We start from the raw sequence: 24,644 nt of genomic DNA, 5'->3' as shown, positions 1-24,644 counted from the left end.
CCCTCCATTGAGCAGATCACGTGGCAAAGGGAACCAAAGCTTTATCTGGTCACACATGATTGAGCCTTCATGGTGCCCCACACTGAAACAGAAACAGAAAAGCTCCTACCTCATGGGAATTACGGGGTTTATCCTCCCTAAAGCTAAACCAAGTCCCCTCCCGATCCCACCTGCACACAAAAGGAGGGAAGTTTCCATTTGGGATCACAAGATGTGGCTTCACCTGACAGAATGGGAATGGCATATTGGCGATTGAGGGCATGAATTCACCAAGTTTGCTGCATGCTTTAATTTGTCAGACGTCAAGCATGGTTAGCAGGAGACAGAGGCGGCGCGGTAGCGGGGCGGTGTGAACTCTGGTGTAAATGCTTTGCCTGGCATCCTGATCACTTACTCCCTGAATGGAATATGGGCCCACCTAGGGTTTAACACGCTAACCAGCAGCAGGGCCATGGAGAGATTTCCAAGCATCCCCGGATATGAGGGCGGGAGAGGGGAGGTGTTTTTCTTCCTTCTTTCTTATTTTTTTAAAGGAAGGTAATTCTATCTCTCTCTCTCTCTCTCTCTTTTTTTTTTTTCATTTTGATGTTGCTTCTGTTTTGTTTTGTAGCTCCTCTTCCACATTTGACTTCAGATGATGTTGATAAAGCCTTACAAAACTCTCCACGGTTAATGCATGCTAGAAACACAGGTAATGCTGGCCCTGCCCCTTGCCCACAGGACGAATGCAGACTCTTGTCCACAGGCTGCATGCTTTCAAGATGGCAGGCGGGGATGGGCAGCTCATCAGGAAGGTAGAACCCAGAGGATGGTTGAAGGCAGGAGGCTCTTGCGGGAGGTACCAGAGCCTACAGGCAGGGGGCGCCCTCTGGTTTAGGAGCTCTGCCCATTCCCTAGGACGATCAAAGGACTTGAGATGTGCAGAATTAGCCTTTAGCCATAGCCTTAGCTCAAGTTTGCTGGATTATAATCTGCTGCTATTATTCCCCAAATACGTGCTGTGCTGCTCTAGAGACTAAAAGCATGTTTGATATGAAGGGGACCTTAGTATTCTTTTTATTTTTCTTTTTCCTTTTTTTTTTTTTCTTTTTTTATTCTTCAAGGAATGTGTACTAGGACAAACTGGAGTTCTATTTTTCCCATTTAGGAAACGTTTTAGGACATTTAACTTGTCTTGACTTTAATCTTGTTGCACAGACTTCGGACATTTGCAAAAGGCAGTAGTAGAAAGGAATGCTCATGTGTTACTTTTGGTGAGCTTTTGTTGAAAGGGAAGCTATAATAATTTTGGAGGATATGAAATTAGTGGCTAACCCAATCCCTGCTATCCTATCTCTAACCACAGATTCTGCATTCTCTTTGTGTATTGCCTGAGCCTGGTAGACTTTAACAGGATGCTTTGTCCCTGCTAACCTTCCCTCCCCCCACCCCCACCTCCCCTTTTAGTAGACGCTGGCTTTCTGCAGATGAATGTGCTCCTGGCTGGCCTCCGTTGTCTTCCTCTTGATAGAGACCAGTGTAGAAGCATGGCCACAGGCTGCTCACCCCACTGTACCAGCCTGTGGGGACCCTCCACCACCACCCAGGCTAGGGGAAAAACCTGCATGTTCTGGCAAGGTATGGGTCACTGGCTTGTAAGCCAAGAAGCCAGTTCATGGCCCGCCTCACGTGGAAGTACAACCACGTTCCAACCATTCGCCAGTTTACTGTAAAATGTATCTTGTGCGTGAGTCTAGGTCTGAGTGTGAAATTGCTGCTTAATCTTGGTCCTCAACATTCGGAACATTGTGCTTTTAATGTGAAGTAAGAAAAAAAATGCTTCGAGTCAGTCTTGTGCTTTTTCAGCGGAGGTTACACACATCAGCCTATTAATGACCTTGTGGCCAGAAATAACAAATAACTTAGACAAAGTTATTTCCTTCTCTTAGGAAACACCTTTGAGCCATACACACTTTCTGATAATTTTGCAGTTGTTTTAAAAAATGCATAACACTGAGGGAAAGTTTCAAGAAGGCTCTGTTTTCCTTACTTTCGTGACTGTGAAACATTGAACAATCGAAGAAAAGGACAACCAATTCCAAATGGACCGGACTACAGAAAGGGAATTTTTTTCTGCTAACGACAGGGGCATTAATTGAGAGAGAGAGATGGGGAAACATGCATTTGAATAGAGGTGGGAAATCATTTTTAATAAGATCCATATAGTCTTTGACAACATATTTATAATCTTTTGGTATGACTTTCCAAGGGCTCTGTCAAATATTTTGTGGATTTTTTATGCAATTTAAAAATGAAAAGACACACCACAGAATTTTTTTTTTTTTTCAATAAAATGAGATTGCTGGTGGGGGAGGAGGACACACAGATGGGCTTCAGCAAGAAGCCGTAAGATCAAAACACAAGACACTTTATCACAAATGGGACACAAGACAGCTTGCCACCCACTTCCGTAGTCAGAATCAGTTTCTGCCCCTTGTGTCTGTCCCTTCCTCCCCAAAGTCTGGAACAGCAGGCTCGAGGGGGGCGCCTCTCTTTGGTGTCATAGGGCAAAGTCGATTTGGCACGGTTGCTGAGATCAACAACCACGACAACAGACCTTCACATGTTTTGTCTTTCCTTTTGTCTGCAGGGGGTGCAGCTTTTATATTCCCAAATACTTCAGTATATCCTGAAGCCACGCAAAGAATTACAACTAGGCCAGGTACGAAAACCCCCCTGTGGGATCTGTTCCTTGAGAGACATCCCAGGATGGCCCATGAGATCCGTGACCTAAGTCACGTGAGTCAGAGGGAGTGGATCCTGGGTCTTGAAGAGAGTCCTGAGCAGTCTCATTCTTCCTCTGTGGAATAGGAGCCTAAATTCGGTCAGACCCTCTCATTCAAAGATCACACCAAAGGTCCTTGACTGCAGAATTCAAAGCAGATCAGCCCCTTCATGAGATACTTTAAAAGACAGATGGACAAAGATGGTCCCCAGATGCCTGGCAGTAAGGAATCCCTCTGCTTTCGGGGTCATGGAAGGACTTCTGTCCTTGGGGGAGCACACAAAGCAAGAGGCATCCCCTTAGCACTAGGCAGGGATCCCCCGGATGTCACAGGAGGCCGTCCTTCAGGGCAGAAGCATGTAATAGATAAAATTTATATCAGACTCTTACTTTATGTCTTTCCTGAGGATTTCTGTAGATAATTGATTTACATATCGTTCATGAAAAAATAAGTATTATCCAAGGCTTAGTAGTGACAAGCACACTGTTACATTCTGGGGGTCAGACTTCAGAAAGCATCCTGTCTTCAGAAATCTGGGCTCTTTACTCCACAGATGTCCAGGGAGCGCCTCCTGCATGCTGGCCCCAGAGGTAGAAAGGACCCAGCTCACAGGCTCATGTACATGTTTTGCCCAAACTTCTCAATGTTTCAATAGAGTCACCTAGAGCCAGAGATGGACTCACACACATGAGTAGTTAACCCTAAGGGCTAGCATCATAGAGCCAGAAACAGACACTCACACATGAGCGGCTTCTAACGGCAGAGACTGTAGGAGCAGCAGGGCTTGCAAATGTACCTCCCATAGAAGGAAAAGGATGCTCTCCAGGGAGGGGCCACATGCCAGTGGAGGACTAGATGTTTGCAGATGGACAAGTAGAGGGAGCACGTGCATGGCGTAGACCTCTGTCCCTTCACTGGGACTTGCAATGATAACATCGTGATTCAGGACAGCAGGCTGGTTTTTCCATAGCTGTTCATGGATCTGAGACTCATGTCTTCCTAGACCCAAGCTGTCACCCTTTGACCTCTGGCTCACATCCAGGCTGCACAAGACTCGTTTTGAATTCATCCAGGGCGTTAAGCTTAGCACCACTGTTTCTTTCCAGTGAGAAAGACTGGGACCAGTGAGCTAAGAAGCATGAGTGAAGAAGCTTCTCGGAGTCTCTCCCACCCCAACACGGCCCTGTAACCACCTTAGTGCCATCAAGCTGCTGATTATCTTCTCAAACCTCGGAGGAGGGCTTTGTTGCCCTGCTCCTGGGGAACACGGTGGAAAGGGTTGGCCAGAGTGCTTGGTTATCTCTTTCCTGGTAGAGACTTCCCAGGCCATTTAAGTGGGAACAAGACCCAGGGTCTAGAATGAAATAGACCATGAAGAACCCCACCATTTACCTCTAATAAATGCATCCTTGGGAAAATGGAAGTGTAGGGAAATCACAATGGTTTTGTGAGCATTTAAAAAACATTTCCATCCAAACTTAAAAAAATAAAAGCTTTCTAAAATGGGGGTTTAGGGCTTGTTTGCTTGCTTCCTTGTTTGCTTGAAGCTGCCTCATAGGTGCCCCTGACTGAGGTACAAAATCCAGGGATTGTGAGCTAGTGTTGGAGATTCGTCAAAAGATCACAACACTGGCCAAATCCATTGGTACAGCCCAATGGTCAGACCAGCTAGCTGGTTGCTCTTTGCTACAAAGGACAGTGTATCCTTTTCATATTTTAGGATATAGTATATTTGGAAGATACGGCCTCCCAGGTATATGGAGAAGGGGAGGCAGGGAGGTGATGGCTGGGACACCCCTCTGTGCTTTGTCACGGGGAGGACAGGCAGCAAAGTCAGATGCACCTTGCATAGCTCTGATAAGGCTCTGCCTTGGGGCCATGATCTGTGACCTGGAAGAGATCACAGCTCCATATCTCCATACCAGTAAAGTATGTTTCTGACACTCAGTTTCTATCAAAAATATCTGTCTTGATGACTGCTACTGTGAATGTCAGGGGAGATACACACATATTGGGATATGACTATAAAGAGTTTGAATCAGACCCAACAATCCAGCACTATTTGCTGAAAGGCAGATTCAGGGTTTTAACCTTGGAGAAGAGAGTGACTTCTCTACTAGGCTGAGGCAGGGCTCGACCTTGAACGAATGCACACATGGACGTTTCACTGCTTTGTTCATGCCTCTCCCTTCTCTTTCCAGGCTTGCTCCTATTTGCTTTGTCCAAACGTTCCTGATTCAAAATGCACCCTCTTTCATGATCCCGTTGCTCAGTTAACATGTAGACCCTTCTCTCCCCTACACTTATAAAGTGTTAGCACATAGGTGTATCATTTTACGTTCTAGTTTTTGTGGTCATAATTTCATGGTGTTTCATGTTTCTTGAGTTGTGTCAGTTAGAACTACCAGAAGCCCTTTCTCCACCTCTCTTGTAAGTACCCTTGTAAGTACCCTCCTTCTTTGCTGAACACATGCCTCTTGGAGCCATGGCCCCTTGGGGTCTCAAGTGACATAAAAGAGACAGGTCCGAGTCATCAAACCTTGCATCCTGGTTTTTGACCTCGTGATGTGTCACCTCACCTGGCGTCTTATGGGCAGTTTATAGGAAAGCTCTGGTGTATGCCAACAGGGACATTCTGAAATCCTGTCTGTCCTCTTCCATCAGCACACAGTCCACATATCATGACACGCATCTAGAATGTGCTCAAAAGAGACTGGAGGGCTGAGCTGGCAAATGCAGCCTTGGCTTTGACTTTTCAGCTGGTGATCTTCAGGCGTTTCTCAGGATTTTAAATGATTTCATGGTTGGAGTTCACAACTTGGTGACGTGTGGTGTCACCAGTCGAGCGGAAAGACAACGCGGCTAATGTACATTCTCCTACATAGGTGCTATGCAAAGCCTATATCCCAGCTCATGGCTAAAAATGTACTCTTTGTGTTCTCCCTGGCTAGACCTACCAGAGCAACCTACACAGCTAGGAGGCAAAGGAATGCAAGATGTTTCCAGATCTCCCTGTCTTTGATAGAGGATTTTAGAAGCCTGGAGGATGGTCTGGAGGAAAACAAGGGAGAGTGACTTAATCACATTAGGGTTGACTCCAAAACTTCCTGCCATTGAATAGGGGTTTATTGGCTCGTGCTGGGCAATAGCTGGCTGCCTTTCTGTCTTCTCATTAGCATCTAGATTCATTGACAGCAGGCAGACCTCATCCTTCCCTCCCTCCCCCAGCCCAGCTAGGGCCCTTCAGCTCTGCTTTGCAAACGTGGCATGGATCCTGCAGAATGCAGACGAGTTCTCCTGTGGTCCAAGTTATGGTCCATTAAAAATAAAGTGGGTGGGTGGACATCCTGAGGGCTAGAGGATGTTCATCTTTAAGCTTGATGAAAACAGAATACAAAACTTGGTGGACTTAACCCTGCAGGAAGGAGAGTAGAATATACATGTTTTCTTGATTCAGTGATGCCCAGGGAAGGGAGTGGGTGTGGAGGAGCAGAAACTGATCCCAGCTCCCAAGAGATAAATCAAGGTGCTGGTATGGAGGGACCCAATGCCGGTCAAACTCCATATTTTCAGTTTCGTGCTTTTCGATCTGGATCATGGCATAAAACACACTTCTATGGTAACCCTAAGCTGCTCCCAAACACTTTTTATAAATTTTGGTTTCTAAATACACAGCCTGTTACAGAAAAGATAACAGACCCAATGCCAGAAAGCAGCCCTTCTCTGACATGGGACCTTCTGCCAAGTGTTGAGTTAATTACCTCAAAGATCACACAGTTCAAGAGAAACGGAGAATGTGTTGAACCGAATGCCAAAAATTAAATGTAAAATCTGTTCATAGTAGAAGTTCTGTGTCCTACTGTTAGTAAGGGACACATGGCAAATGCTCGTGGAGTCCTAATTTCTCAAGCAGCCCAAGAGGAGAGCTGCCCAGCAGCAGCCATGCTGCAGGGTGGTGTGGCTGGAAGGGTCCCTGCCATGGCCTCCTGTCCCAGTGTGGCTTCATTCAGTCCTGCCCAGTGTCCCCTCCCACAGGAGGGAGGCTCAGTGCCCACAGCGCGTGAGCGGTAGCTGATAAGGGAGCACAGGACCAGAATTTCATGAACGAAAACAAAAGCCTACTTATCTTCCATGGCAATATGTTTATGAACATGTTAATCATCGTTCATATAAACATCACAAATTCTTGGCTAAAAATCAGACTTGGTGTTATTTAGGTCCTGACTTATTTTCAAGGGAGGATGGAACATGGTTATATATCCTAAGAAGGATTTATGAAAAAAGGGTTTCAAAATATTTTTCTCTCGGTAGTTGGGTGTTTAATTTTTTCCAGTCACAGTTTCATGAGCAACGCTTTTATGTTCAGGGTGGGAGGGGACCAGCCTGCTGACATTTGCTGTTCATTCTCTTAGCATTCTCTCCAGTAAAAAAGACCCAAAGTAGAGCTCTTTGCACGCTTCTATTCCACACTCAGATAGTAGTTCCGAGATCCCTATCTGTAGGAACACAGATTCCCGCCTAGAAACAAGTACTGGAAATTGTCTAGAACATGTTTGCTCAAACACATTCAGTGTGTTCCCAGGTGATCTGGGATCTTGTCAAAATGCAGATTCTGATTCAGTAGCTCTGGACTGAGATTCTGCCTTTCTCCCAAGCTCCCAGATGTTGCCAACATTGCTGGCTTGTGGACCACACTTTGAGATCTAGGATCTAGAACATGTTTCGGTATTGTCTTGCTTTTTCATTTGGTCAGCAGAAGCCCCTTGTCAAGATGTGCCTGTCACCTCCTGAGTTCACCTCAATGCTGTTATAGTAGACTTGACTATACATAGTAGACTATATATAGACTTGTCTATAGTAGACAAGTAGACTGGTCTCCTTCTGAGACATTCTGACACTGAAACCCTGGCTGACCAGTTTTTTTAAGACCAAATGCGACTGGACGAGGGTCTGTGTGCAAAGGGCTCCCAGAGACTTAAGTTGAAATTCAGTTGTAAATTGATAGTGGCTGCAGATTTAATTCCCATGTGCAATCCCAGCACCAGAAAAGTGAGACTCTGAGGAGCTGAGTGGGAAAAGGTTCTGGTCCAAACTGCAAAAATGCTAGCAGAGAAGGAGGGGTGAGCAATAGCAGTTTAAAAAGAAAAAAATCATCTTACTCAACCAGCGCTATAGAGGGTAGGATTTCAGAGACCACACTGGTCGAGTTGCTTGTAGCCAGACAGATCAAATAAATTAAGGCAACTCTGGGTTGAATTTCACGTTGCATTTCAGTGGTATTCTCTTAGGGATCTGAAAAAAAGGAGAGATGCATCTTCAGCAACTTAGTCAAACTTTTTGAAGATGGACCCACCAGATTACCGATCTAAAATAGGGTCAACTCATCTGTTTAAAGAGAGGCTTTAAACTCATTGACTTGCCCTGCCCTCTGAGTGAGGTTTTGTAGTAAGATCCAGGTGTGCTGAAGCATCTGGCTGTGGCTTTCAGGTGGCTCAGAATGACACATGGCATTGAACTGAGTCCCCATCAATCCAAGAAGACATAGTTTTGAAGTGGATCTCTAATGGGATTTTGTGTAGAAATCACTTTATGTATGCACAGCTAGTAAGAATATGCATGGTAATGTTCTGGAGTATATTTTTGAAAGAACCTTGAAATGACTTAAAATCTTCATAATCGTTAATAGAACTTGTGCGGAGGTTACGGAAGTTTAGTTAAATTTGCATTGCGAGGTGCAATGATGATTTAGGAGACAAATGATAATGCATTGGAAATACAAAGAAATTACTGGCTTATGCTTCAGCTTTTTTTTTTTTTTTAACATTTAGTTATTTACTTGAGAGAGAGAGAGAGAGAGCATGAGCGGAGTGAGGGGCAGACAGAGAAGCGGACTCCCCTCTGAGCAGGGAGCCCAATGCAGGCCTCCATCCCAGGATCCTGGGATCATGACCTGAGCCAATGACAGACACTCAACTGACTGAGCCACCCAGGCGCCCCTAGGCTTCAGCTCCTATGCTCATACTATTTGTCTTGTGATTGATTTCATGCAGTTCTTTTAGAGAAATTCTAATTTCATTTAGAGGAAGAGATATTTACATAGAAAAAGAACAGGACACTTAAGACTGATTTAATATAGCTGGGTGAGATTATTAAAGAGAAAATGAGGGGTCACTGAGAGAGGCAGCTGGCCAGTAAGAGGATAAGTGGGCATGCTCGTTTCCAGGGAAGAAGAAGAGAAAGGACATGAGTGTGGTTTGGTGGACTTAGGGGCAGGCCTTGAGCAAGAACTGGTGGACTTACAAATTTGTGAGCACTGGTCTGCATGAGTCATGAAGATAACAAAGGGGTGAATTTAGGTCAGTCGTAGGTAGAAGCAGGTCCAAGTAGAATGTGAGAAACTCAATATGGTCTTGAGCTATGATGATTGTAGGAAGTTTCCTTGGAAGACTCAGCAAACGGCAAGAATCTGTCAGAGTTGTCAGATCAGTGGGTGAAAATGTTAGATCAACAGACTAAACAAAATGATAATTTCTAAGTAAAACCCAAACCTAATGGAATACAGGTTTGGTATTTCTATGGATTACCGGATTTCCATCCACAGTATTTATTCTAATAAACACAAAAATTATGGCAATCACAAAAAACACAGAATATATCTATTATAAATTACATTATTGATCTTTTAGTTGATTTATTTGTCTTTGCAGATTTACCTTATGACCCACCCAGGAGATCAGCCTGGACTAGTCACGGCCACCCCACCCCCCAGTCGAAAGGTATAGTGTTGGCCCAGCTGCTTGAGTCTGCATGTCACAAGGCAATAGATAACCATTGATGGAACACATAACAATTTCTGCAGGGAATCTATGCTTTTTCAATGCATAGAGTGTTTGTTCCATTGGCAACAAAGTGCAACTGATCTTTAAATGCAATGATTCTTTCTCTACTGGGGTTATGCCTACTTCCATACTTCCATAACAAAAAGAAACAAATGATGTAATGTATTTCAACAAGGACAAAGGCAAGTCTCATGAGATGTCTGGGCAAAGATTAAATACTGGGTGATTTCCTAATCTTGGCCATGTTTGAAAGTATCTGTAACTTTATTTTCCTGGTGATTTCCCCTTTTCTGTTTCGTTTACACTATGATTCATTTTAATCTGTTTCTCAAATTCTTTTTTTTTTTCTAGTTTTGGAAACAGTGTTGTATAAATAATTTTTTAAAAATAATTTAAAGTGCTCTCTCTCTCTCTCTTTCGCTACAATTTATACATTTGGTTTCATTAGAAAGGAAATTTCTTGCCATTAAATGCAACTTAGTATAACAGTAAGACGACCTGTTAATAACTAAGATAATTGTTGGAATGGTGCTATAACACCATCAAAGACTAATGGTTTAAACAGAAGTTACAGCTACTCTGTCCTTTGTTTTTGGATTTTCAGCTGCTCAGCCGTCTCCTTCCGCAGTGCCCAAAACTGAAGATCAGCGTCCTCAGCTAGGTATGCTTTCAGGGAACGCCTTGCTGGCCATCAAAAAAGTAGATTTAGCGCGCGTATTTCTAAAATGTGTCACTTCCTAAATGAAATTACTGAGATCGTATCTTCTTTATCATGGCTTCGTATATAAAATGTGGACCAAACCATCGGTCTATTCAATGGGGATAGCTTGAGATTTTGCTAAAACATTTCCGAAGTCTCTGCAGTGAATATGGAGAAAACATTCTGTTGCGCGCAGGCTGCAACTGTTAACTGTGACAGATGAGTTCTCATTTCACCTCCAGCACCTTCATGTGCCGCATGCCGGCATTTTGCCAGGTTCAGTGGGGAGGGCATTGGAGGGTCATGTTGCCAGTATGCCGAGCAATATGGCCAGCACGGCGCCGGGGCCAAGTGGGGACATACCTCGTTTGCCCAATTTCTGTCCAGGGACTTAGAGAGAGCTGGGTGTTGGGAACCCTGAGCCAAACCTGCACTTGGCAGCCAGCCAAGAGACCTTTAGCAAGAAATTTCTCTCAGGTTCTACGTGACATCTTACTCAATATAGGAAGTGGTTCTAGGTGACTTTGGTGTATGTGGGGGGTGGGACGGGTACATTCAACTCTGAAATCTGGAAACACAAGTGGGTCAGCATTATGCCGGCAGCGACATGATACCAAGTCATGATGCGGTCTTTGGTCTTTGGGATTTAACTACTACTACTTCATTTTTTTGTTTTTGTTTTGTCTTGTTTTTTCTAGATCCTTATCAGATTCTTGGACCAACAAGTAGCCGCCTTGCAAACCCAGGTGAGATCATGCTGGTGGTTTTGCTCCTAACAAAGTTACCCTTTTTGGCTGTGGCTCTTTTGTAAGATTAACTTGTATTGGTGAGAAATCCCTTCACCTGAACAAAGTTGAGTTTAGATCTCGTTGGATTATTTGCCTAAGTGGGAAAAAATGGATCATATTAGGAATTAAGACATTAGCTTCAGCAAAGAGCAATATCAGCTAATGTAAGCTATATCACTTCCCTTGGGTCTCCAACAACAGACATTTATTGCCTCACAGGCTGAAGGCCAGACATCCAAAGTCCAAGTGTCAAGCATCAAGTGAGGGCCGTGAAGAATGATCTGTTCCAGATCTCTCTCCTTGGCTTGTTAGATAGTTGTCTTCTCTGTGTGTCTCTTTACCTGTCTTCTCTGAGTGTGTGTGTCTGTCTGTGTCCAAATTTCCCTTTATAGGGACTCTAGTCATATTGGATTAGAACCTACCTTGACGTTACTTCCACTTGGTCACCTCTATAAAGACCCTATTGCCAAATAAGGTCACATTCTGAGATCCTGGAGGTTAGGATTCCAACATAGGCATTTTGGGGGGACACAACCGAACCCATCGCACAAACCAATTAAGTAATATCTTGAAAAGGAGAACCTTAATTTCCACTGTAAGGCTTCAGATCTAGGATCATCATCAATGCACTGTCTGATTTTGAACTTAGAGGCTAGAAGAAAGTGCGCGTTCTTAACTGGCTCCCTTGTGACCCGTACCTTGCCAAGGATCGTCACCTGTCATCACATTTCAGTGCCCACCAAACTGTTTTATTTGTTTGTACTCAGATTAAAGCCAGCTGTGCTGGCTTCAGCTTCAGAAATTCACAGCATATGCTTAGTGTTCTCAACGGCACATTTAGATGCCAAGATGACATAGGCACATTGCAAGGACAAGCTGGAATGTATATTTCCTAAAGACTGAGGCCAAAATCGGATTGGGAATAGAAAAGTCCAGATTCAATCAGCATCCATCCCCGCAAGGGAATCTATATTTTGAGAACATGAAATATCATCATTATTGAGTGTCTGAAGCTTTAACATTCGGTTTTAGGTAACGTTCACTAGTTCAGCAAATACGTTTAGGCATTTGAACTAAGGGACTGTTTCATTTCCTACTCCACCCTGGGAACTGGACCAGGCACTCGATAATTATTTGTTGAATAAATGAATGCGGGGAATAAGGAGACACCGTCCTTGACCCTCATGGACCTGACATTCTGGTGGAGAAATGAACACAGGTGGTTACAACCTCTGTCCACGGAGCCATGGGCTCTGTTCCCTTCAGCGAGCATCCAGCTGGTGGCCAAGGTTCCTGGGTCTCTGGTCCCCCCTCTTCCCTGTGCTCACGTATGACAGCTCCATAACTGTTCAACTAAAAATGATTACAATGTTTTGAGATGACTATTATCAGTCGTGCTTCAGGAAGACTGATCTGGCCGCATTGTTCAGGATAGATTAGAACGAGGAAAGGAACGGAAGCAGAAGCACCCTGGGGACATTAATAGAATCGTGTGAAATAACAAATACCCCCCACCCTGCGTAATGCCCGGGCAGGCTCTCATGTTGCTGGGGCCGCCAGGTGACAGCCCAGACAGGTCTCAGAGATCCAGCAACATTAGGTAACTTTCCCGGAGTTACACGGCCAATAAGAAGGGAGGTGAAATTTGAGCCCTGACTGTCCCCCAAGTCTGGTTTTATTTTCTCATCCTACGCCGCCCCTGAGTAAGCATGATGGAGGAAGGAGGGCTTGGAGAATGGAGGCCAAGAGACTAGAAATGAAGGATTTCCATTTAGTTCTATGGCTGTTCCGACACGGAGAAAACGTCTCGGTGCTGGCACGTGGGCAGGTCGGCAGGTCTGCACTGGGGGCGAAGACTGCACTTTGTGTCACAAAACCATCTTCCCTGAGCCTGGGGAAGGTGCCAACATCCCCACTCAGGGCTGGAGGATAAAGATTTATTTTACCCTGCTTATAATGAATTAGGCCTTCTCTCCATCTCTCCTTGGGCCGTGTGTCAGTTGTGTTCATGTGGCCTTCTGACCCCAAACCCGGAATGTCTTTTATCTTCCTGTGAATGAGAATGCCTCTTCCTGTTTGATTCTATTTTCCCATTCTCTGATAAATAAATCCTTCATCACTTAAAATTGCTGCCTTTGCTCTTTGTACAGTGCAAACTCTACTTAATCATTTTAAATGGAAAGGTGACATCATCGTGCATACGTGGGCAGGATAATGAGAGCATCCCAGTGTCTCTGTCCCAGATACTCATTTGATGTGCATTTGATGGGCTGTATTTCTCCTGCTGAGAGGTGTGTCCCTGCCGAATTATGTGATGGGTCACGGATAAGCCACACAGCAGCTTTACGTCCCATTAGAACGGCTGCACATTTAAGGTGGCTTCTCTAATGAACTGAAGTTGACTTTTCTGTGAACGTGCTTTCTCGGGTGGTTCCCTTGATGCTAACAGGATGCTCTTCAGTGGTGGGCATGAAGCGTATCCAGCATCATGTGCACCTGGACACCGGTGTTAGGGATGTTTTTGCCATCTATTTGGAGATAGGAGTGCCTGGTCTTCCACTGGGGACCTCCCAAGCTGCGGGCCCAGGGAAGGGACAGCCTGGAGAGGGGTAAGGAGTGTGGAGATGTGTGCAGAAAGTGGGGCCCGAAAGCAATGGTTTGTGCCATGATTTGGCATGTAGGCTTGGAGTCTGGGTTCCAACCCCTGCTGACCTTGGGCAGGATAAGTCACTCTACCTCTCTGGGCTCTAATGTCCTCACCTCCATAATGGGATCTCACATGAATTGGGGGGGGGGATTAAAAAGACATATAAATATAAAATGTTCAGAACGGTGCCTGGTGCATAGTAGGCTTTCAGTGACCATCAGCCAGCCCTGAAAATACTGTCTGCTGTTCTTCTTGGTCAAAGGGGGCCGGGGCGGGGGGTGGGGGGCAGTGTGCAGGGAAATGTGTGCACAGGATGTGGGGGGGGCACTTGGCTTCCTTTTGTCATCTTACAGCTCTAGGCAAGGTGTGTGCCTCTCTTTAAACTCTTGATTTTCAGCTCAAACTTTCATGTACTGAATTTATCGTTATTGTGACCCAGCGAGATAGTACCATTACCATCACCCCCATTTTACAGAGGAGGGCACTGAGGCATGGAGAGCTGGGTGAGTTGCCCAAGGTCCTGTATGTGCCAGTGCCAGGAGTCCTCAGAGGCAGTGATGATTCTAAAGTGCTTGCAGCCACTGTACTGCCCTGTCCTCTACCAAGTCCTGCCAGAGTCACACACAGCCTGGGGCAAAGTTTTCCCCCTGGGACGCACCTGCTGCCTGGAGCCTAACATGGTGGAGGGGTCACGCTGTGCACAGGGGTTTCTTTGCAGCATACCCTGCTGCGGTAGAAAGTGGCCCTAATGGGCTGCCACCCTGTGCTCATTGGGCGCCCCCTGCTCTGCCCCTCCATCAGGTGGTGGTCGTGGTGCCCCGCTCTGGGGACACCTCTCCTACCGGACCCATTCACAGCTGCTGAGTCATTCCCAGCTCTGCTTTTCTCTGTGCTTTGTAAGCCTTTTAGATGTTTTTCCCTTTTCTGCTCAGTCAACCCTCTTTGCTACTGTTATTTCTCTTCTTTCCTTTAATTGCATTGAGACCACTTTCCTTCTAGAAATTAAAGGATTGTCTTTCATTCATTCTATTTCAGGCTGCACCCCTCCTCCATTCTTCCCACTGGGCTCTCCTGTGGGTGGACAGCCGAGAGGTCTTTGTTTTTCCCACCAGTTCTGGCTATTTGGTTAATTACCCTAGACAAAACCAAAACTGTTACCAAGACAGGGCAAGAAAACAGATGTGAAGCATTTTCCAGAAAGAAGGTGATGGACCGGGGGAGGTGGCAGGGCTCCTGGGGGGCAGATCCCAAATGTAAGAGTTTCTCTTTCACTTTCTGTCTTGGCCAGTGAGCAACCCAAACCCCTCTAAGGCTTCCTAAACCTTAGGTATCCTTGTTTTGGATTCCCTGTTGTATGTTCTTAAATACACCTTTATCATGCATCAAATGTTACTGTTTTAATTGCTCTGAAATTTGTGGCCACAAGGATCTCAGTTAACCTAGCACTGGCTGAGTTCTCAGCAGCCACGTGCATCCTTGACAGTTCTTTCACAGTGAGAAAACCTTCCCTATACTAGGAATACAATGGATTTTGTTATGAATATTAAATTTAACAACGAATGAGCTTGACGTTGTGTTGCATTTTGTACCATTTACTTAAACAGGAATTGGTTTTCCATTTTTGCTTTTGTGCTCAGGTTTGGAAGCTGATGAATTTTGTTTATAGATCTCTGATTGCCATAGACCCTTGAAATGCTCAGAGGCCTGAGCCCTGTGTCTTCAAGGCTGCTGGGTAAAATGGTCTAGTAAGAAATTGCAGTATTGCATCTGTATAAGTAAGAAAATATTTTGTCTAAAATGCCTCAGTGTATTTGTAATTTTTTGCAAGTGAAGGTTTACAATTTACGAAGTGTGTATTAAAAAAAAAAAACACAAAAAGAGCAACAACAACAAAAAGCTGCTGAAGAAATTGCTCATCTTTGAATTTCCAGCCATGAATTTAGGTCCCTGACTTTCTAGTTCTTCAGGAGCAGGAAAGATAGGAAACCACTTTTGTCCACGGGTTCTCTCCTATACATGTTTACAAAGGAAATGGGCAAGGGACAGATTCTTAAGAGCAATGCCAAGGTTTGAATAAATACCAAGTATTTTTCTGGCTATTTAGGAAGTTCTGTGTATTTATGCAAGATCTGTGGAATTAATCTCTCTGTGGGAGGAGGCTGACAGTGAATATTTATTTTCAGACAACTCTATGTGTTTATGTTGAAGCATAAGTTGGAATGTTAAATAAAAAAATCCATGTTTTTCTCTATTCCCAGGTCCTATATGGAATTTTTTTCAAGTGGTAATCCTTTGGTTACAATATATATACTAAAACCATATGGTTTTCTCATACCATTCTTTGTATTTTTTTAAAAAATGCATATTAATGAGATGTTGGGGGCAACAGAACTTGATTGGGAACAGTTTGAATATGTGGTTCGGAAAAAGCACAGGCTTCCATTGAGATGAATGACAAGCTGTTAATATATTTCAAATGTGTTGCAAGACTGAAAATGATAATTTTCCAGAACACATTCAGAAAAGGCTGACCTTTCTCACGATGCTATTGTATGGATGAATTCACAAACATACCCATTTCCATGTAGTCAATGTGGAAACAAGGATTTACGAGTTGGACAGCTTATATAGGGAGCTAAGGAGTGGGGAGGAATTAGGAAAAAGCAAATTTATAATTGATTTTCGCACAACATCAGTTCCCTGAAGAGTTGCCGGTTAAAGTTGCTTTTATCATTTTATCACATATATCGGTATTTACTGAACGTGTAATAAAGAGTAATCTTTTTGGTATAAGCCAGAGGCAGTGCTGTAGCTGGAGTTTGGGTGGAAAGACGTACCTCTTATTTGCTTGCAAAGCTTCTCAAATCTGTTCAGCACATCTTAACTTCTCCCTGTGCTCACTACCACTGTCGATATTTTCATGCTTTTCTCCTGTGGGGAACCGTATATCATCTTACAGTGGTATAACATGGTGGCTAGAATGATGTGCCTGGATGTCTCTCAGAATTTATTAAAACCTAAAAGCCACATCCACACATCTCCAATGGGATAAAAAAAATTCTGGCCATGCCCCTCCACCCCCAAACTACATGAGATCTCAGGTAAAGCTGGAGTCTCATTTGGCCACCAAAAGGCTTGCAGCCACGCACCGTTCTTCTTTGGGAAACTCTCCTGAACACAACTGGTGTCGCAATGCGGGGGCAACACGTGGATTTCCGTTACGATGCAGTTGCCCAAGTACTGGAAATAGGTGATCTGGTTTGAAAAAGAGCCAACCTTTTTCTAAACTTCCTCATTCTGAGTGGGTTAATTCTGTTCTAGGAAAAGTTTTGACAGAATTGCTTTCTGGGTGCCAGCAAAATGTTATGTTAGAAATAACGGTGTTTACTTCCATTCTCTAGGTTTTTCCATAAACTTTTAGAAGTTCATTTCCTAAATCTGACTTTTATTATTTCGCTTGACCTTGCCAATATAAATGGTATTAAGTCATTATTGCCATCGACATAATGGCACTTTCTGCTTCACAAAATAGGAAAAATAAACCCTTTCACCCCTGAAATGCAAAGTGGACTTGGCTGGTCTTCTAAGGAAGTCAGAAATGGATGGGACCAACTTAAACTTGGCCCCTTAGGAATTCTTTGCATTCCGGAAAGGACTTGGATCTACGGATCCACCTGAGAGTCACCAAGGATCCTGGCCTTGGGTCAGGTTCCCTAGACACAGGGCTTGGGATAAGGATATACTTGTGGAAGTGATCAGTAAAGTGTGTGTTTCTGGGAGAGAGGTGATAATGAAGTGGAGAGGGCAGGGGTCAGGCTGTGGGGGCTAGTGGCCTTACCCAGAAGCTTGCCATGGTCTGATGCCGTGGGGAGATCCGGAATACGAGTAGCTCACACAGTGGGCCCCTCCCTGGGGCAAGGAGATAGGCCTCTCATCCATGTTGTCAGCCCCTCTGTCCATGGGCAACCTGGGGTGGGTGAAACAACTCCTGCTCAGCCAAGGGTCATTTTTTGGAGAAGAGGGAGGAAGGCTGTGGGATGAGAGCTAGGGCCACCCCCAGTAGCTGAGGGATGGGTGCATGGGCAGGTTAAGGGATTTGCGTGGAACACCACTAGCACCCACTTCTGTCACCGAAGAAACAATGCCTTCTGTTTAGAGCCTGTTCTCACGGGTGTACCATTTCCTTTTCCCACCTCGCTAGGGAGTGGACAGATCCAGCTTTGGCAGTTTCTCCTGGAGCTCCTGTCAGACAGCTCAAACTCCAACTGCATCACCTGGGAAGGCACCAATGGGGAATTCAAGATGACCGATCCTGATGAGGTTGCCCGGCGCTGGGGAGAACGGAAAAGCAAACCCAATATGAACTACGATAAACTCAGCCGTGCCCTCCGCTACTACTATGACAAAAATATCATGACCAAAGTCCACGGGAAGCGCTACGCCTACAAGTTTGACTTCCATGGGATCGCCCAGGCCCTACAGCCCCACCCTCCAGAATCATCTCTGTACAAGTACCCCTCGGACCTCCCTTACATGGGCTCCTATCACGCCCACCCTCAGAAGATGAACTTTGTGGCCCCCCACCCTCCGGCTCTCCCTGTGACATCGTCCAGTTTCTTCGCCACCCCAAACCCTTACTGGAATTCGCCAACCGGAGGTATATACCCCAACACGAGGCTTCCGGCCGGCCATATGCCCTCACATCTGGGCACTTACTACTAGAGCCGGGAGGGAGGCCTTTCCCAACAGCATACGATCACCAAGAAATTGCCACAAACTCTATTGGAGAACGTGAATCAAAAGTGCCTCAAGAGGAGTGAAGTAGCTTGAGGAAGGCGCTGGGGAAGGAAGCCAGGGAAGAGATACAAAGACTCTTGGTAGGAGGGAATTACTAGAGTATTTCTACAGGAAGAAAGAGGATGCTACAAATGTAATGTATACAGACATATCATGTGTGGACCAAACCTGTAAAAGACATTGTAAGTAGAAGTATGACGTCACAAGGACAACGTGCCAAAGAAAGTGTTCTTGAGAAGTGTACAAACTTCCGAGGAGAGTTTGGGGTCCTGCTGGTGCCAAGGGGGGATGAGAGTAAAGGGACAGTGGTAACGCAGTCTTGACCTAACACACCAATGGAATGTCATTGTAAGGAAAACTACCTGTATTTAAAAATAGAAACATATCAAAAATAAAAAAGAGAAAGAAAAGAGACTGCGGCCCATGAACCAACGACCACATAGAACTCAGCGACACGTGCTGTTTTGGTGGGAAATCAGATTCTTTCCATTGGGTGGAGAGCCACCAGCTCTCGCTAACCCCTGAAGATGACCCAAGGCTGCCAGCTTTATCCCGGACAGTATTGTGGGGACTGTGAGCCCGATGGGGCAGCGGGGCTGAGAACGTGTGTGCGGACAGTGAGTGTGCGGGTGTAGATGGAGGGCTGGAGGAGGTGGAAGAGGAGGGAGAGGAGGAGGACGAGGCCATGGGGCTGGGAGAGACACTTGTCGAGCAGAGAGACTGGACTTAGGACAGTACAGAGACTTGGAGAAGCGAATGGAGGAGACTTGTGGGTTAATCGGTCAGTGTTCTACCAAATGCAGTATTATGAGTCCCGCACAGCGGAGGAAGGGGGAAGCCGTAGGATTCCCAAAACAAAAATATGCATCTCTCTCTCTCTCTCTCTCTTTTTTTTTTTTGTTTGTTTGTCAGAAAATTTAACTGGAATTGTCTGATATTTAAAAGAAACATTCGGGACCTCATCGCAAGGTGGGGGTTCCGGTCCCCACAGGGTCAGGTAAGAGGTGGCCTCCTTGGATGTCGCCATCCGAAACCACCGAGGCATTTGGGTTAGGCAGAGGCTCCGGTTTCCCTGTCGAGTCGCGAACGCTGTGCGTTTGTCAGAATGAAGTATACAAGTCAATGTTTTGTTTTGTTTTTCCTTTTTATATAATAATTATATAACTTATGCATTTATACACTACGAGTTGATCTCGGCCAGCCAAAGATACACGACAAAAGAGACAATCAACGATAGAATGTGGCCTTGACTTTTAACTCTGTATGCTTAATGTTTACAATATGAAGTTATTAGTTCTTAGGATGCAGAATGTATGTAATAAAACAAGCTTGGCCTAGCATGGCAAATCAGATTTATGCAGGAGTCTGCATTTGCACTTTTTTTTTTTTTAAGCGACTAAAGTTGCCTAATAGAGACGTGTGCTGAACTTTTGGGTTTTGCGTTAGAATTTTGTTTTGTCCAGGAACTCATGCAAGTGAGAGCCAAGCAAATAGGGTGTTAGGCGCCCAGACGGAGCTGGCCTCTCCAGGCCCTTCTTGCTGACATTCTCTTATCCCTAGCCTCTCCTGGAGCAGAAGGACCGAAGGTTTCACATTGGAACCTCCATATTTGTGCCCAGAACGGAAAGAGGCCTCTGAAGCCGGGGCTCTGACAAACTCCACATAAATGTCTGGTCAGAAAATCTCCCTTAATTTCTTCTGTGATCCTAATACATTTGCTGAAGGGCGAACAAGCCACGGCTCTCAGTGCAAACTATATTCTTGTTGGTAAATCAAGCGTCACAGAGAGCCACAATTTCTCGCTCTAAAGAAACGAGGGATAGCATCTAAATTTGCCATGTGGTCTCACTTTCAGAGGACCTCGCCAGGTCTTCCTGCACCGGGAGGACCTGGGAGTCGCCGTTGGGAATTCACGGGCCCTGAGCCTGACATGTCACTAGACACGGTGTCTATGATCTCGTGTCGATTTCCCTTGACATCCTTTCTCTTCTGTGTGTCACAGATGCCTCCAACCTTGGCCAAGGTGAAGGCAGTTTGAGCAGAGGATACAAAGCAAGTGAGAGACAGCAACACTGAACAACTTCTTAGCCTGAGTCATTTTCTGAATTGGCCCATTTCATAGCTGTTGTGGGGCTTGTTTTGCACTTTGTAATCCTTTTGCTATGATTAAATCGAGTTGCCAAACCTCTGTGCTATGGATATTTTGGCAGTGGTCCTTCAAGTCAGTAGGATCCGATTACCAAAGCTTCAGACACTCTGCATTACTTGGATTAAAAGAAGGCCAACCATCAATCATTTTGCAGCAGTTTGGGAAGTGTCCATAAAGTGCCTGTATCTCCTTAGGGAGAAAAAAAAAAAGGCATAAAAGCTGGCAGCTGGGGTGACCCAAACCTTTCTAATGGAAAAGATCGGTCATCTTTATTTTGCAATGCAAAGTTAAGGACACCTACAGTCTGCATGTAAATACAAGTTTACTGGGATAATCACTCAATTCCACTCCTCCAAGATTATATCATGAGCAAAATAATAAAAAGAAGACCTGATTATCATATTCAATCTTAGCAGATGTTTTCAGTTAGGTTCTCCAACATACCCCTCCCCAACCCAGATTATTAGCAAGCTTTATGGCAAGTGTAAGCCACAGGGATAATTTCGGATAACATGATAATGCTGTGTTCTCCCAAATAAATACTACTTACATTACATCTCAAAATAACATTAGCTCTCTGCTCCTGTCTTAGTCCGACTCCAGAGCACTCTTCAGTTCGTATTTGTAATCGAATATGAAACTTTTCTCCCTCTGCTTCTCACGTCTCTGGGTTTGCCTTCATGGACGCTCCCTGTCCCTGTGCAGTATCACTTCTCCTGGTGAGAGATTTGTCCACTCTTGTCTTCTATGGACTCTGGGGCTTTGTCATTAGTGGGATCCCTGCAATAGCCTTTTGAGCACTTGGTGGCCTCTCTGCTCTTCCCATATCTCAGGCAAGACTTCATTTTTGCTACCACTCTAATGCCTTTGCCAAGTCTCACAAAGTTGATGGTGAAGAAGCCTGTCAGGACTAATGCATTCAGAGGAGTCATTGCCCATCCCAAGCACCTGTCTGTGTCACTGCAGCACCTGTCTCCTGGGAACAAGGGCCCAGAGGGGCTTTGCCTTGGTTGGGGACATGGCAGAGACCCCTGATGCTCTGGAGCTGGGAGGTGACGGCAAAGAGGGAAAACACTGATGTCCCGCAGGCCCCCGAATGGGCCTTTAACTGTGGACACAACACGGCATTTTAAAAAGCCTTGTTTAATTGGTCTCTCATTACTACACTTGATTACAAGTTCTGGGATGGCTACTCAGAGAGGAAAAAACACTTCGGACTACTCAAAGTTACAGCGATTTCTGTTCCTTCTCTTTATCTTAACCTTGGTTTTAAGAATGTGTTAAAATGTTTTTATATCCAATGACGAAAAGGTTGGGTGTAGAAGTCAAATATTAAAGGGAAGTAGGACCTCTTTATTTATCAGAGAGCTGTGGTTCTCAAAGTGGGGTCCCAGGGCCAGTAGCATCAACTTCACTTGGGAATATAATAGACATGCAGATTCCCAGGCCCCAGCTCAGACCTCCTGAACCAGAAATTCTGTGGGTAGAGCCCTGCCACGCATTCTGACAAGCCTTTGGTCTGATGCATGATTCTGATGCATGCTGAGGTCAGAGAACCATTGCAGCAGAGGGAAAGAGAATCTATGTCTCCATGTGAAATGTTCAGTGGGAAATATCAGTCCTGTACAGGTTTTCTTGTGGCCATATGAAAACCCACCATCAGGGAAGCCAGTTGACTCTGGACGTGTCCTCCTGAGTTATGGGCCCTCTGAGCAGCTCTCCTCCCTACTGTTAATCCGTCCCCATGTGTATTAGTTATCTACCACCCAGGAACACATGACCATGAATCCAGCAGTTGGAAGCAATGCACATCTATCATCTCACACTTTCTGTGGGTCAGGGGTCCAGACACAAGGTAACTGGGTCCTTTGCTCAGGGTCTCACCAGGCTGAAATCAAGGAGTCAGATAGGACAGTGATCTCATCTGAGGCTGGGGTCCTTTTCCTAGCTCACTGGATGTGGCAGATCTCAGGTCTTGCACTTATAGGACTGAGGTCTCATTTCCTTATTGGCTGTCACTCTCGACTCTTCGAGACCACTTAGAGTCCTTGCTGCATGGAGACTCTCTTTCATGTTGAATCTCTTGGACGTTTTTATAAAGGATTATAAAATTGATTAGACCAGGCCCACCCAGAATAACCTCTTTTTTAAAATTAACACAAAATTACCCATCATATTCACAGGTCCTGCTCACACTCCAGTAGAGAGGTTTGGGAAGGCATGTACACCAGGGGATGGGGAACTTGGGGACCAAATTAGAATTCTGCCTACACACCATGGATATATGGCCTGTCTTCTAACTTGTTTTAAGTACCTCTGGTCAATCAAACCTCCTTAAAATTGCCCAGGAGACCAGCCACACCTCAGTAGCCTCGTATATCTGAAACCAAGTGCTCCGTGGCTCCCTCTCTCACTGGTAATGTGGGCCTCCTTCAGCCTGTCTGATGGTCTTATTCTGACCAATCTGAAAAACTTTATGTTGAAACGTAAGGGCTAATGCTAATTGCTCAACAATATTTACATACTTTTGTTTTTATTAATCATTTTTTAAATTTATTTTCAGCATAACAGTATTCATTGTTTTTGTACCACACCCAGAGCTCCATGCAATCTGTGCCCTCTCTAATACCCACCACCTGGTTCCCCCAACCTCCCCCCCCCCCCCTCTTCAAACCCTTCAGATTGTTTTTCAGAGTCCATAGTCTCTCATTGTTCACCTCCCCTTCCAATTTCCCCCACTCCCTTTTTTTTTTTATTCTATCTAAAAAGCAACCCAAGTTATTTCTGTATAGAAGGAAACATGCATACTTTTCTAACTTATACTTTTTATTTTAAACTAATTTTAGAAAGCAAAACAGCTTCATTCATTTTCTCATAAAAGTTTTTCACAAAATATTATTCTGTTGAGGCAAGCCATAATATTATTTGATTCTGATTTGTGCCAGAACATGTTGAATTACAGACTTATGGAAGAAGCAAGTTAAATGTAAGAACTTTATGAGAAAAAGAAATAGAGGAGTTTTTCATGTTCCATAGACACCCAACATTTTTTCTGAAGAAAACAATACCAAAATGGTAGTCAAATTTCAATCTGGGAGGACTTCATAAAATGATTTTGAGATTTTACAAGGTCATGACTGGCTGAATAAGCATGGCCAAAGAATACTCACTAAAAGGTAACACTCACCTGGAAGGAAGTTTCCACAGACCGACTCCAGGCCTCTTCCCTTGACCTACCTTACTTATCCACACTTTCCTAGGATGAGGACATTGAAGGTACACTGAGGACAAGCCCAATGGGTTATGTGATGAATAGGTTACACGAGGACATTAGGTTATAGGACGAATGCAGGATTCCAAATAGCAGGCTGAAGGAACAGGGCAAATTTAACAAACTTGGTGGAACTCAATGATGTTAGGACCTGCACTATGTCAAAAATACCTGGGATCAGAAGCACATATGAAAAGAAATGCATGGTTTTGTGGGCATGTAGAATAACCAGGATTTAATGAGCTAAGGGCTGGACACCATACGAAGCACTTCAAATGCATTATTTCACGACTCCTTCTAATTGCCCTGGTGATACGAATTAAAAGTAAAGCTGCTGACATCCAGATTTGACAATTTGCTTTGTTTACCCAAGATAAGTGGATGAACTGATACTTGTTCCTGTACTATCTGACTCCTAAACTTCTACCCTTAATCTGTTTTTCCTCACGACTGCCTAAACTTAGGTTGCATTTTTCTAAAATGGAATGTAAAAGAGGAGTTATTTATTGCATTTTTGAACTGATTCCAATATCATTTCTGGACATAACACTTGCCAAGGGACACAGGCCAGTTAGAGCAAGTCCAGTGGAGAGAGACGAGGGGAATGAAGGAATGCAAGACCATGCCATGGAGGAATGACGGAGGCACGGTTCCGCGGCTCTCATGGGAGCAGGGTTGTATTTATGGT

The 24,644-nt window shown here is 44.7% G+C and overlaps 1 protein-coding gene across 4 annotated transcripts in view; it reads left to right on the top strand.

The window, feature by feature from the left end:
* Window positions 1-19,882, top strand: part of LOC111155700 (ERG, ETS transcription factor) — a 171,771-nt gene extending 151,889 nt beyond the window's left edge. For 2 of the 4 annotated variants that reach the window (XM_022516011.1, XM_022516013.1), the window contains 6 exons: window positions 611-691; window positions 2,630-2,701; window positions 9,473-9,541; window positions 10,209-10,265; window positions 11,003-11,050; window positions 17,941-19,882. In XM_022516011.1, the coding sequence (XP_022371719.1) occupies window positions 611-691; window positions 2,630-2,701; window positions 9,473-9,541; window positions 10,209-10,265; window positions 11,003-11,050; window positions 17,941-18,461 (848 nt within the window). In that variant the 3' untranslated portion in view covers window positions 18,462-19,882. The remainder of the gene's footprint in view (window positions 1-610; window positions 692-2,629; window positions 2,702-9,472; window positions 9,542-10,208; window positions 10,266-11,002; window positions 11,051-17,940) is intronic. The other 2 variants (XM_022516014.1, XM_022516015.1) reach the window with 1 other exon arrangement.
* Window positions 19,883-24,644: the final 4,762 nt, after the last annotated feature.

Source organism: Enhydra lutris, unplaced genomic scaffold (assembly GCF_002288905.1).
Source record: "Enhydra lutris kenyoni isolate GAN:26980312 unplaced genomic scaffold, ASM228890v2 scaffoldscaffold43, whole genome shotgun sequence".
Taxonomy (NCBI): domain Eukaryota; kingdom Metazoa; phylum Chordata; class Mammalia; order Carnivora; family Mustelidae; genus Enhydra; species Enhydra lutris.
This window is presented reverse-complemented; position numbering and strand designations above follow the sequence as displayed.